General features: G+C 34.4%; 1 protein-coding gene and 1 pseudogene across 1 annotated transcript; one reads left to right on the top strand and one right to left on the bottom strand.

Annotated features, from left to right (window-relative positions):
* Positions 1 to 1666: 1666 nt before the first annotated feature.
* The window catches only part of LOC134241939 (nardilysin-like), a 51599-nt pseudogene continuing 37694 nt past the window's right edge, over positions 1667 to 15571 (bottom strand).
* Positions 8836 to 14910, top strand: LOC134241944 (uncharacterized). Its single transcript, XM_062723955.1, has 2 exons — positions 8836 to 8970; positions 12453 to 14910. Exon 2 carries the CDS (start codon positions 12453 to 12455, stop codon positions 14172 to 14174), a length of 1722 nt encoding a protein of 573 aa, XP_062579939.1. The 5' UTR covers positions 8836 to 8970; the 3' UTR covers positions 14175 to 14910.

The raw sequence follows: 15571 nt of genomic DNA, 5'->3' as shown, positions 1-15571 counted from the left end.
TGTCGGACTCTGTGGTATCTTTTATCTCAAGCTCACCAGGATATATCGTGTCGACGTAGGAATGGAAATTGTCATTGTTATTTGACAATTCGTCGTCGATATATCTAAATGTCGAGTTGAAGGTCACAGCAAGTGTTTTCTTCTTTTCACGCAAAAGATTTTGCATAAATTCTGCTTCATATGAATATAGAAATAAGTCTGCTAATAACGGAGCGCAATTTGTACCCATGGGAATTCCAATAGATTGTTGGAATACCTGGTCTCCAAAAACCACATAGATATTGTCAATCAGAAACTCAAGCATCTTCTTGATGTCAACTTCAGAGTACTTATGTGTGTAATCAGAATCTGTTTTAACGAAATAATTTTTCAAATGACCAATGACGAGGTCAGTAAACTTACGAGTTCCATTTTTGTTGAAGAAGCAGCTGTCAATGATATCAAAAAGCCTGGATTTTAATTTGTCATGCGGAATTGTTGTGTATAAAGTTGAAAAGTCGTAAGTTTTTATGCTGTTGATTTTTGTAAAGTCTTGTGATTTCAAATTGTCCAAAAGTTCTTTAGAATTTTTAAGTATCCACATCTGATTAACACCACTTCTTGAATAAATAGTTGTACAGTACTCTTGAAGTTTTTCCTTCACTACTGTCAATATTTTAGTGAGAAGTAACGAAAGAGGCTTGGTTGAACATTTACTGGAACCTGCAATGTATCTTTGTTTGTAAGGATTCTTATGAAGTTTCGGAATCAAATATATATAAGGTAGTTCAAATTCATTTTGGCTCTGTGGAATATTAAAAGTATTCAAAACTGACAGGTGATTTTGAAGAATCTCTTCCTTAGAAAGAAAGGTATATGTATAAGTAGGATTACAACTTGTTAAATCCAAGTTCTTCTAGAATGCAATTTATATAATGAGCCTTACAAACGAAGACAATGTTGTTACCTGCTTTGAATAAGAATAAGCATAAATATTTACTATATAAGATTAATTTATTTTTTAACTACGCGCGGTAACAAATACACGTTTGACGGCGCTTAAAATCATGTTATTCAAATATCGATTTAAACATACGAATGTGCAGATTAGATTTTTGTTTTAATTATATATGTATTTATCTATTTATTTCTCTTTTGTTTATCTATTGTTTATTTATATTTATTTATGACATTTGAATTATAGAATAAAAGAATAATTTCAATTCAAGGAAAAGACCGAAGGCTTTCCGAATAAATCGTTCATCTTGTGTTCACCGTTCGTTCACCGTTCACTTTGCGCTCGCGTTCGCGCTCCGTTCGCGTTCTGCGTTCACTCACCGTTCACCAAGTTGCGTTCACCGTTCGCACATCGTTCACTCACCGTTTGCTCTGCGTTCGTTCAGTTTTCGTTCACCGTTCAGGTGGGAAAGTAGAACGTTTCAGGGACTGTATGGCATTTTTAATTTTTCATAATGGTTTAAGATTGGATTCGTGCTGCGCCAAATACTGAAGGTCAATTTAGTAAATATGAAGCTAGAAAAGACATAAAATTTGCATACTGTAAAGTGACATCCTAAATAAAAAAGGGAAACCGGTAGGGAACATGTATTGCTTATTGCTTATTTATTCTGCTTACTCTCAGAATGCTTGTTTGTATTCTGCTCTCACCATGTCCCAGTCCATATATAAAACTGTTTGGTATACAATAAACATTTCATTTATTTTGTTTCTATATGATACATCTTAATATTGTATCTTCATACATGTACCATGTACCATTAAAATAATTCAATGCTGAAATAGCATCTGCTAGTAATTCAATTACTCTCCATTCCCTACATAATAGTATCTTTTGTTCATAAGGTCGAAGTATTAAAACCATTAAAAAAACCTCCACAACCCCTGTCTTTAACATTTCTCCCTGTGGCTATATGCAGCCTACATCAGTTTGTGATACAGTGGTAGTCAAACATTGTCAGTTTAGATCTGATCTGCTGTATATCACTGATACACTGATGGTCAGGATAGTTACAGTCTTTGACAGGTCTCACAACATAGCTCTGTTCTATGTCACGTTTGTCTGTGTTAGCTTTCTTCTGGGGAGGTTCCACTTCATCACCCTTCCCCTCTTCCTGCTCCACTTCTGGGTTTCCTAGAACCTGGAGCACGAATAACAGATTAAAATCAAATGTGAAATATCAAGACACTTTTTAGAACTTAAAATCAAATGTGAAATATCAAGACACTTTTTAGAACTTGAAACACATATTGGAGGGAGGGAGGAATATATAAATAAACAACAAGTTTAAATCTGAATGTATTTTTAGTAGAGGGTTTTTAGAATGTGACAGAAAATTGTTAGGTATTATATACCTGAAAGCTTATCCTTTTCTGATTTTCTCCCACTAAGCTTAACACATATAAATCTCTAATTTGAATGCATTTTTAATTTTTAATTTTAATACCTGAAAACTTATCCTTTTTTGATTTTCTCCCAGATACTGTTTGTACCAGTTCCGCAGGTCTTCTAGTGTTAACGTCCTCAATATAGCTACCTACAGTAAAAGCAAATCAAAGTGTATGAACATTCATACAGGTCAGAATACCTACAACATAATTATGTTACAATGGCAATTCAGACTTTAAATGTGTAATAAACTTTTCAGAAAACATACATAAAACTGCCCTTTATAAATAAGTCTTACAATACTGACCTCTTTTTCTAGTCTGTCAAACACGTAGTTTTGTTCCTTACACTCCCCCCAGTATCTGTTGACTTCCTCCTCTAACTGAGTGTCCTCTGTAAGCTTGGCTGCTATCAGAGACTCCACCTTAAATATAACACAGGGACCTCAGACCAAGACAACAAGGATCTTAAATAAACCACAAGGACTGTAGACCAAGACAACAAAGAGCTTAAGTATACCACTGGACAAGGACAACAAAGGTCTTAAATGTCCCACAGGGATTAGGACCAAACCAAAAAGGTAGTGAGCTTGCTCAAACAACAGAATTTTATTTGTGCTTTACTGCTTAATAGCAATTACCAATGTATCAAACTCCTCTTTGGACATTTCATCCATCTCTTTGAACTTGTTCAGGAAATCCTCAATATGGTTGTCAACCTCATGCATCCTACAAATATTATAAGAATTTAGTTTATCAATTTTTTTAAAAATACATCATAAAAATTCAATTTACTGTAGTAACAATTAACCAAATTTATGAAAAATACTCTTTATAACATCAACTATTTAGACTCAGATATGATTACTGATTTAAAAAAAACACTATATGATTGTTTTATATCGGTAACTATTTCATTTGCAGTGGGATAAATGTAAACTAAAGTCTGGTATACACAAATAATAAATCTTACGTGAACTTCTGGGCTTGGAACTGGACTGTTACAGCGAGTCCCATGATGCCATTGGATACCAGATTCTGACAGTATACAGTATATCCCAGCTGTAGCTGTGTTCTCAATACGTCAAAACACGGCTCCTGCATTCTTAACTATACAAAAGAAATACTGGTTTTTTACCTGTGGAGTATAAAACACGAGGGATTCCCGTGTATATCGATGTCAAGATAACATGGCAAAAGACATCAAAGTTAGACTCCACGAACTACTCAGACTGAACCTTTGTTGAAGCCAATGCCACTTATATCTAAGAATTTGTTGATGACGGTATTGACTGAACCTTATCTCACATATACACCTAAGAGTTCGTTGATGCCAGTTTTTACTGCACCTTATGCCACTTACATCTAACAGTTCGTTGATGACGGTTGACCTGATATCCCCGGGGTCAGACTGGAGGTACACCGTAATGCTGGAGTTGGCGTCCTCCATGTTAAAGCTGTTTGTCTGGCAGTAACTCCACTGTTTAGGAATCTGGTACAATCTTCTCTACAAATACATGTACATATAAAAAAAAGTCAAACTTTCCAGCTAGACATAATTTGAATTCAATCTTATAGTGCATATTACTTTAACATTACAAGTTTTAGCCATGTATACAAGATTTTGGATATAACATTATTTTACATATTTAACAGAGATCTTTTTCTCTTTCATTTTGTTCTTTATTCCTTGCCAGTCATATTTCTACTTACCCTGTACATTTTGGAAGATTCCACTTTTCCACATAATTTTGATTCCACCCTCTCTTTATACCAAGTAGCCTCCTGCAAAATAGGATTAAAATTACATTATCAATTAAAGGGACAAAAGAAAAGTTTGGACACACCCAAAAATCTTAAGCCATTGACAGGAATGGGGACACATTGATACTGCCCTTAACAGTACAGTTATCTTAACTTATCTTAATGCCAGTTAATATATAATCATTTTTTAATTTTCATTGTGCATTTCTTTTTAAACAGGCAAAACTAGAGAGGTTTTTAACTGTTTGTCATTAAACTCATCTTCCTCAGCTTTACCTTGGGTGTGACATTGCCGACCACTAAGACGTCGGCTTTTATACTCTGTCTGAACTCAGTCAGGAAGTGTCGAAGATCCTCATTGGTCAGACTGTCAATTACACTGTATATTTCAGGGGCGGGCCTATAGTGGGGGTCTATCACAGAAAATCGAAGGATTCTGTAAGGAAAAATCATCAAACATGAATGAACGTTACAGTAATAACAATTTTATTTGTCCATTCATGGTGTGAAATGGGCAGAAACACTTTATTAACTGTATTAAATGAATGTTTAATATTTCTTAATAATGGGTTTTAAGAGACTAAAATTCAAGTATTTAACTGGCAATTCAAATAAATATCTAAAAAGCTTGTCAGTTCAGATTCAATCTAATTAAAATTAGATGTTAGATCCGTTCGCATACTCACTACACTAACATCTATAACAACATCCCATAGAGGGTCACGTCAGAGGTCAATATCGGAACCGCTCTAGACTTATTCGCTTCACCAATATTCGATGATATTGCAGGTGACGAATTGATTGGTTGATAGAATTTGACCTCTGATGTGACCCTCAATGGGATGTTGTTAGATGTTAGTGTAGTGAGTACGTGAGCAGATCTAACATCTAATTCTAATTAGATTGGTTCAGATTGATCTGAAGTTCATCAAAATTCACATGACTGTCTGTCTAATATCTAATATCAAGGAATGGCTAAAATGTTATGATATCTCAAGGAACCAACAGTGAATGAACTTAGATATCCTTGCCTGACAAGCTCAGCTGGTTTGATGATGGCATTAAAAATCTCCCTCTTCACTTTATTTCTCATGATTGTAAAACAACTCATCATTGCATGCATAGTCAAATACAGCTGTCAAAAGTAGATCAAACAGCGCCTACAAATCAACAATAACAAAGCAATACAGTTTCAATGATAAAGAAGTATCATACATAATTTTAAACATATTTTCTTATATGGGCCTCCATTCAACAATGCTTGTAAAAAGAAAAGATTTTTTTGTGAACAGTTTGATAAGAATTCTTACAGGCAACTTCTGGTTGAATCCATTCACTTTGAATTTAAGACCTGTATCATCCACATTGATTGAGTAGCTGAAAATTTAAACAATTTTAATCAGGAAAAGAATTAGTCTACCATAATACACATATAAATGTTTTATGACAATGGATGTAGAACTGGAACAAATTTTCAAGATCAGAATCAGGAGATAACTTACTCAAAGCCAGCCATGATAGCAGGGTATGTAGGGGCATCCAATTTATGGTTCATCACAGCCTCAAATATTTTCAGCAGACCTTGACTACAAAATACCATTAATACAATTACTCATCATACTTGTCTACAGGGATTAATCTAGGTTTTTGAGGTAACTACCCTTTCTTGAGAAATTGGGAAAATCAGCCGGGGTCTGGTAATTTCCACTCAAGTGAGTGCAAGGCAAGCCCTGCTTGGGCGACAATTGAATTTCAGTATTTTTATGACCATTTAAAGCGCCTAAAGTAACAAAGTAAAACCATATTTATCATATACTGAAAAATTTTACTTTAAATTTTCAGTTTTTATAAAGGAAAAAAAATTTTTTGAGTTTTTTATTTTTATAAGGGGAATATTTTTCTCATTAAGAGGGGAAAATTAGATCTTAGGGGGAAATTTTCTCTGGGGGAAAAACACCAAATATCGGTAGTAAATATGCCCTAGATTAATCCCTGGTCTATATGTACAGTATGTAAAGTATTAAAAAAAATAAGGGTATTCTTAACTCTTCACTGATTGGTTTGCCACTGGTGACATCAACTGAACATACACATAAGCTATTATAACCTCTTCATTGATTGGCAAGTTACTAGTGACATCAACTGAAAGCACAGATAAGTTATTCTTACCTCCTCACCGATTGGCTGGCTATAGGTGACATCAACTGAACACACACATAAGCTACAAAAAAAAAATTCAACTGTAAGCAATGAAACTTAAGCCATCATTATACAAATGTAGTAAAAGATATTTCTAAAAGATATTGAAATTGGTTAATTTATTAGAAGTTGTAGAACCCTACATAAATAGTATTGTGATGCATTATCTGATTATATCTCTGTTTTAGGAGTGAACCATTTACCTTTTGGCACTTTGAATTTCATATCCTTCTTGTAGTACAATGTACACAACTCATTTTCTGAGAGAGTGATAGGATGCTGAATTGAGAAAACCTTCCAATTATATAATATATACATGTACATTGTACAAGAATAATCACACATATTAATTTGAATCAACAGCTTATTCTAAAATTAAAAAATAAAATAAGACATGAAACAAGTCCCACCTTTGTACAATACTTTGCTTCCACTTCTGCTATTGTGAAATCTGTAGCTGTAAAACAGAATGAATAAATTAACACACACATGAATATACAAGATATTGAATGCGACAGTGTATTCTTTAGTAAGCTGATATCCAAGTCTCGATGAATTCCAATTCTAATTTTAAATACTGAGAATAACACGATTTACATTATAACCTCATCATTACATATTACATATATACCTATTGATTTGTTTGGTTTTGGTAAGCAAAGATCTGGATTTTTAGGTGGGTCTGAAAGGAAATGCATTCAAGATTTAGTCTGAAGTCTTGCCTTAAGTGAACAAAAATTTATGGCTCATTACTTAATGAAACCAAAGTCTAACAGATTTCAATAAAAATTCATTTCTTTTGTTTCTATGTTGTCTGATGGTTTTATGAAATTAGTAAACAGTGCATTCAATTTCATACTCTGAAATACCACCTTGCCATCTTTGAATCCACTCAGGTTTGATTTCTGCCACTCCATACTTCACAGGACTCCATTTGATATCCTGTCTGTCACATTTATCTGACAATTGTTTGGATGACAGGAAAATACAACAGTTGTCTGCCCTTAGATCTGCCAGACACTTCACAATCAGCTGAAATTTAAAAAAAAAAACTGTCAATAATGAATTCTTTAAATCATTTACTGAATTTCATCAAGTTATCCGTATATTTATTTACTATACATGTACGTACCTCTGGGTCATATTCATACATTAAATCTCTGCCAGTTAAAACATCTTCTGGGGTAAATATCTGCATGTTTTCTGAAACTTTCTCCACATAATCCATTGCATCTCCCTAAATCATAATAAAAATATTTTCATCCCAAAAATCTGAGTTAAATGGGAAATATTTGTATTCCTGAAGAGACCTCAAGTACTGCAAACAATTTTTTTTACAAAACTAAAACACTTACCTTTTCTTTACTTCATACATCTGTTTTAGATTGAATTGACAACAACATGTAATTTTTTGTTTTCCTGGTTAATACTTTTCCTTTTTTCTTTTATTATGCATCTTTCATTACCTGCAACACCTGTCTGTTCATTACCTACTGTTTCTTTTCTTAATTAAAACACCTGCCTTTTCTTTAAATCTAGATTTGGTTTCCTCCACTATCTTCATCTCATCAAAGTACTGTTTCTGTGGTCCTTTGTTCTTCAGTAAGTGTACGTACTGGAAAACTGCCAGTAGAAATTCCTCAAACTGTTCAAGTCCGCGGTCAGTAAGGGTCAGGTTCACCACAAACTGGGTGGCAGTAGTGTTCAGTTCAAATCCATTGTAGCTGTGACCACTCTCCACTGCTGTAGCAAAATATCTACAAAATACCAAAATAAACACTCAATCTTTACTTAAAAAACATCTGAAAAAATCAAACAATCAAAAAAAAAATGTCCATTTTTGTCAAAGTAGATGTTCTCTCATGTGGGGCAGTAGTTAGAGCATGTGCTGTCTGCTTTATAATCCACAGTAAGGAGTTGATCGTGACATTATTGGTTCGAATCCTAATGTGGGATATGGCAACAGTCCTTCAGATGAGACCGTATAAACAAAGGTCTTGTGTCTCACAAGGTACTGCCACAGTAAAATCCCTTATTGCTCATTATGGACTCAGTACATGTCAAAATTTGTATCCCTCTGCCAGCAAGTGGTGGCATCTCCATATTGGTGAAAAATTCTCAAGAGGGACTTTAAACAACGAATAATCAATCGAAAGTCAATTTTTATTTACTGGTTTGAAAATTTCAACTACTTTTAGCTTCTGGGATGTATGAATAATTTTATTAACTTAAACTCAGTGTAGTTATGGCTTATGAAAAATGTTAATGACTTCCCTGAAGTTACTGGGATAGAAGTCACAAAAAACAATGCTTCATTTAGACTGAAATGGTTACCAACTCGAATTTATACATTTGGGTATTTACAATCAGATACTTTAATAAATTACAAGGCATTCCTTAATTATGTATTGTTTATAGCCTTGTATTTGTGATTAATAAGCGACATGGTATCATGTTCCTCTGTAAATATTTTCGTCTGTGATTCCTCTTTCTTTCTGTCAACACAGACATTTAAATCTAAATTTATCGACAACCAGGAAGTAAATTACAGCCTCGCTTTAAATTCACAGGTGTAAATTCATTCAAAATGGCTGATCACTAAAGTCACCTTGGAGATAAACAGTAAGTTAAATCATTGTAATGCTTTCATTAATATGAAAGAGTTTTTATGAACTGAGAGTCTTTATTTGTTGCAAGTTTAAACTAGGTTGACCCATTTCAATACTTATAACAAAATCACAGTATGCTTCTTGAACATGAATCCTCTTTAAAATACTTTTACTGTGCTATGCTTTCAATGATAGAAAATTCACTGGAAAATCCCAATAGCAATCTCAAAGTATTACAAACTAGTTAATTCAGATAATTTGTGTCCCCCTCTTAAGAAAAAAGTAAAAACATGCGCAGTTTGGGGGAGGGGGGAGAGTCTGATCCCCCTCACAGAATTTGTAGAATTATTAAATGTATTCATGCATGTATACTGAAGCAAATAAAATATACCATTACATTGCTTATTCTTTATTATGTGTATTCTTTATTATTATGAATAGAAGATTCTTTTAATATGAAATATTTATGTAATGATGACTTTATGACTTTGTACAAGCCAGACCCCGTAAATTTTTCATTTTGCATGCTGAATACTATCATAAAGTAAAACAAGAGGCCCATGGGCCACATCGCTCACCTGAGCACTAAGGGAAGAAAAAAAGTAGAAAATGGCTTTTTATTGTAAAGTTTAAATCCAAAAGTAATCCCATGACCAATCATGGATTTGTTATTTTTTAGAAAATGTTTTTTTTAAAGACTTTTCCTATATATATTTTTAAAAACTTTGGTCGGCCATTTTGGCCCCGCCCTACCCATGAGGTCATATGATTTGAACAACTTTGAATCATGAATCATTTGAATTATGGTGTTGTCATTCTTGAGAAGAAGATTTTTAAAGAATTTTCCTATATATTTCTATGTAAAACTTTGGTCGGCCATTTTGGCCCCGCCCTACCCCCAGGGGTCATGATTTGAACAAACTTGAATCAACACTACCTGAGGATGCTTCCATATAAATATGATCAATTATGGCTTTGTCATTCTTGAGAAGAAGATTTAAAAAAAAAATTTCTATATATTTCTATGTAAAACTTTGGTCGGCCAGTTTGACCCCCCCCCTAAGCCCGAGGTGATGATTTGAACAAACTTGAATCTACACTACCTGAGCATGCTTCCATATAAATAAGATGAATTATGGCTTTGTCATTCTTGAGAAGAAGATTTTTAAAGAATTTTCCTATATATTTCTATGTAAAACTTTGGTCGGCCATTTTGGCCCCGCCCTACCCCCGGGGGTCATGATTTGAACAAACTTGAATCCACACTACCTGAGCATGCTTCCATATAAATATGATGAATTATGGCTTTGTCATTCTTGAGAAGAAGATTTTTAAAGAATTTTCCTATATATTTCTATGTAAAACTTTGGTCAGCCATTTTGGCCCAGCCCTACCCCCGGGGGTCATGATTTGAACAAACTTGAATCTACACTACCTGAGCGTGCTTCCATATAAATATGATGAATTATGGCTTTGTCATTCTTGAGAAGAAGATTTTTAAAGAATTTTCCTATATATTTCTATGTAAAACTTTGGTCGGCCATTTTGGCCCCGCCCTACCCCCTGAGGTCATGATTTGAACAAACTTGAATCTACACTACCTGAGCATGCTTCCATATAAATATGATGAATTATGGCTTTGTCATTCTTGAGAAGAAGATTTTTAAAGAATTTTCCTATATATTTCTATGTAAAACTTTGGTCCGCCATTTTGGCCCCGCCCTACCCCCTGAGGTCATGATTTGAACAAACTTGAATCTACACTACCTTAGCATGCTTCCATATAAATATGATGAATTGTGGCTTTGTCATTCTAGAGAAGAAGATTTTTAAAAAAATTTTCCTATATATTTCTATGTAAAACTTTGGTCGGCCATTTCGGCCCTGCCCTACCCCCGGGGGTCATGATTTGAACAAACTTGAATTTACACCACCTGAACATGCTTCCATATAAATATGATGAATTATGGCTTTGTCATTCTTGAGAAGAAGATTTTTAAAGAATTTTCCTATATATTTCTATGTAAAACTTTGGTCGGCCATTTTGGCCCCGCCCTACCCCTAGGGGTCATGATTTGAACAAACTTGAATCTACACTACCTGAGCATGCTTTCATATAAATATGATGAATTATGGCTTTCTCATTCTTGAGAAGAAGATTTTTAAAAAAAATTCCTATATATTTCTATATAAAACTTTGGTCGGCCATTTTGGCCCCATCCTACCCCCGGGGGTCATGATTTGAACAAACTTGAATCTACACTACCTGAGGATGTTTCCCCATAAGTTTCATCTTTCCTGACACTGTGGTTCTTGAGAAGAAGATTTTTAAAATATGCCACCAAATTTTCATGAATTCCCAATTATCTCCCCTTGAATAAGGGCGTGGCCCTTCATTTGAACAAACTTGAATTCCCTTCACCCAAGGACACTTTTTGGCAAGTTTGGTTGAAATTGGCCCAGCGGTTCTTGAGAAGAAGTCGAAAATGTGAAAAGTTTACAGACAGACGGACAGACGGACAGACAGACAGACGGACGCCGGACAAAATGTGATCAGAAAAGCTCACTTGAGCTTTCAGCTCAGGTGAGCTAAAAAAAAGTATTTCTAAAAAAAAAAAATAATGGTCCGTCCGGCTTGAACTCGGGACCTCTCATATGGGAATCGAGAAGCATACCACTAGACCACGGAATCCCTTTATATAAAATCAAGTTTATGCAGAAGTGAAGTCACATACATGTATATATTTATGTTGACTTCGGTGTTGTCAAAATTTTACACAATCCATGGTGTTTAATTTATTAAAGCCTTTATTGAACAGTTCTAATAGATGTAATAAGAACATAAAGTCTGCCGAGAACCTGTTTTATACACAATAACTCTCCTCATGCCCCTGTGCTAAAAAAAGCGACATGTAATACTATAAATACAAATACAACAAACAGGGCTGGGCACTTTGGGAGGGGTGAGAGAGGCCCTTGGGAGTTTTGGTCTAAAATTACATTGCATAAGCTCAAAATCTTGAAATATCGCCTTGAAATGATAGTGTTACACAGACAGAATGTATAAATTTATGACCTTGAACTTTGACCTTTTGACCTCAAAATCAATAGGGGTCTTCATAAGGCCACAAGGAGTTGTTGTGTTAAATTTCATTGCAAAAGCTCAAATGGTTCTAGAGATATCCTGTGGAAATTAAAGTGTTATAACAGATAGAATTTGCTTGTTTATGACCTTAACCGTTGACATTTTGATCAAAAGGGTTATTCTTTAGTCCATAGGGAGTTGCTATACTAAATTTCATTGCAAAAGCCCAAAGGGTTCTCAAGATATTGTGTGGAAACGAAAGCGTTACAGACAGAAAGACGGATGGACAAACCCTAATTAATGTCCCCCACTTTATAAGCGGGGTACAAAAAGAAACAATTACTGTATTTGAATATATTCTTCCTTCAGCATTAATTTTTCAAAGAGATAATACTAAAACACTCTTTCAGATGGCTCTATCGAAAGCACAAATACCAGGTACACCTCAACACTTTTTAGAGTGTGGTATTGAAGACTGTGAGAGAAACTGTGAATTCTACTGCAATGTTTGTCACACTAGATTATGCAAACAATGCAGGGATGAACATCAAAGAAGTCTAGAGACAAAAAGCCATGAAATAGTGCTATATCAACAACGGAAACGGCAACTACCCACAGAAAAATGCAAGATCCACCCCACCAAGTTAATAGAACTTCTTTGTGATGAATGTAAAATACTGATTTGTTCCAAATGCACTGCCACATCAGCACACAGAGGTCACACATTCACTGATCTGGAATCAATTTATACAGAGAAGTTTTCCCATTGTCAAGAAGAAATTGCAAAAATTCATGAGTATTTCCTGCCAACATCACAAGACATACAGAGAGAAATAAAGGAAGACGCCACAGAAATCAAGAAGGCAATGGACAACATAAGAACCTCCATGAAGGCTGAAGCAGACTCCCTTAAAACTCTGGTGGACTCAGTAACTACTGAAAATATGGAAGAGGTGAACAAAATAGAGCAGTCATTACTGGAAAAATTAAATAATCAAGAAACAACAATAGAAAAGTATACTACCTATCTCAATGACCTGGATAGAAAGTTCCATGTTTATTTGTCCTCTTTGAAGCCTTCAAAACTTTTCACTGCAGAGGACATACAAATCCAACCCATACCAGTGACAACAAAACCAGTGATGCCTGTATTTACTGCTGGAAAGTACAGAATAGAGGATATTGCCAAACTACTGGGGAAAGTAACTTCTCCAAACATAAAAGAAGAGGTAAGAAAAGTACAGCCTCTTAGATCAAAAACTCAAAAATCAAATCAGAAATCAACAACCTATCAAGTAATGAAAGACAGTAAATCAACATCTAATGTGAAACAAAAACTGTTTATATCTTCCTCTGTCACTGAGGTCAGGGAGTTCACAGTACCAGGTGTTGACAGAGTGTACCATATGTCACTAGATCAGTCAGGCAGACTCTGGGTCAGTGATCATATTGGTAACCTTGTCCAAACAGATCTACAGGGGAATCAGTTACAGAAGATACAAACAGGAGGTGGACGAGGTTACCACACAGTGGCACAGGAGGGGGATCTGATCTTTACAAACATGTACAAGAACGTCATCAATAGGATAACACTGGATAACAATATCACTGAATTCATTAAAACAGGAGACTGGGAACCAATCAGCATACACTCCTCCCACATCAATGGGGACTTACTGGTGGGGATGGAGAAGGGTGTAGAGGCTAAAATCACCAGGTATAACAAGACAGGGAAAGAAATACAGAACATACAGAGGGATAACAAAGGACGGGAACTGTATAGTTCACCATACTATATAACAGAAAATATCAATGGAGATATATGTACATTAGACTTAGATGAAGCAACAGTAGTGGTGGTGAATAAATCTGGACAACACAGATTCTCCTACACAGGTCAGGAGTCAGGAGGGTTCCATCCCTGTGGTGGAATCTGTACTGATGTCCTTGGTCACATACTGGTGTGTGATGGTGTCAATATTCACCTCCTTGATAAGGATGGTCAATTCTTATCTCTACTACTCACACCAAAACAAGTATCTGATCCCATTAGTGTATGTGTGGATGATGAGAACAATCTTTACGTGGGACAAGGAAGCAATACAATCAAAGTCATTAAATATCTGGAATAGGATTTTTATTATCTAAATGACTGCAAAGCAAAACTATGACAAAAGTCTATAAGTATAAGGTAAAAGGTTATACATTATTATCGTCATATAAATGAGATTTCTTCTCATAAATATGAAATAATTAACTTGTAAGAACGAGAAAATAATCTCAATATATCTCTCAAAAATCTTTAAAAACTTGTTTTCGGGTAAATCATGCATTAATGTCAGATCGTAAAATCGCATCAACATGACACATGATACACGAGTCAAATATTATTCAATTTGCATGAACAAATTAGAGTGCACGCACGAAAACCTTGTCAACCTAGTAACAAAGATTCCTTCCATCTAAGTGTTTGAATGTACCCCACCTATGCTGTAGTAAATAATGAGAACATATATAATCCAAAATACTGTAGATTGGCAACTAATCCTGATGGTTTATATTTCACTATTTTCGTGTTTGATCACTTTTTCGCGAAATTAAACCCATCTCGAATGCTAATATTTGTTTAATAAAGTGTTTTGATGCTTATACGAACTTTGAATTGATTTCTTGGGGGTGTGAATTGAATCAAAACGATTGCGATTGCATGGTACCTGATTGTGTTAGAGTTTTTAAAATGCCAATTGCTGTCTTGTAAATTATATTTATAAAAATTCTAAGACCTAATAAAGCTTCAAAACACTTATCATATATTTTTTTAATTTTTGATTGTAAAACTGTTCTTTTATTGAGACAGAATTTGAAATGTATTGTAGGGATATTTTAAAAGATCAATGAATCATATTATGGAATGTCAAATTAATTTCTTCACTTTAATTAGTTTTGAACGTAATGACTACCCAAATTGGAATGTTGACATATGATATCAATTGCAATTGAGAGGCCAGATTCCTGTTTAATCTGAAATGCTTTTCCAGAAATCGATCACTAAACTCATCAATTAATATACATGATATACAATTAGACAGATGCTACATGTATGACCAGAAATTCACTGTTAAAAATTGTTATTGAAAGATGAAAACAGAAAACAACAAGTCACCTGTATAAACTCAAGTGACCTAAAAAGATAAATTAACTAAGAAATTTGATAAAAACTTCAAACAATTAATGTAAATCTGTGAACAATATGGCATAAACATAAGCCCTTACTGTAAATTCTAGAGAAAGGATCAAGTGCTAAGGAGGAGTACTGGGGAATCCTTTTTATTTGTGGGGGTCAATGCTTATGGTTAGCATTGTTGGGATGTTATTTTGTGACTGGATTGTATTTAGCATATTCAGCAAATAAATACATGTGTATATATAAATTAATTGTTTGTGTGGATATGGGTAAAACTAGAAATCCACGATCATTGGTATTCAACAAGTCAGCTAAAGAATGACTTAATCATAGATTTATTTGCTA

The sequence above is a fragment of the Saccostrea cucullata genome, unplaced genomic scaffold (assembly GCF_032062105.1).
Source record: "Saccostrea cucullata isolate Sc308-1 unplaced genomic scaffold, CSIRO_AGI_Scuc_v1 ctg438, whole genome shotgun sequence".
NCBI classification, from domain to species: domain Eukaryota; kingdom Metazoa; phylum Mollusca; class Bivalvia; order Ostreida; family Ostreidae; genus Saccostrea; species Saccostrea cuccullata.
This window is presented reverse-complemented; position numbering and strand designations above follow the sequence as displayed.

Bases quoted from the DNA above. Each gene is read 5' to 3' on its own strand.
- LOC134241944 (XM_062723955.1), top strand. From the start codon at position 12,453: ATGGCTCTATCGAAAGCACAAATACCAGGTACACCTCAACACTTTTTA.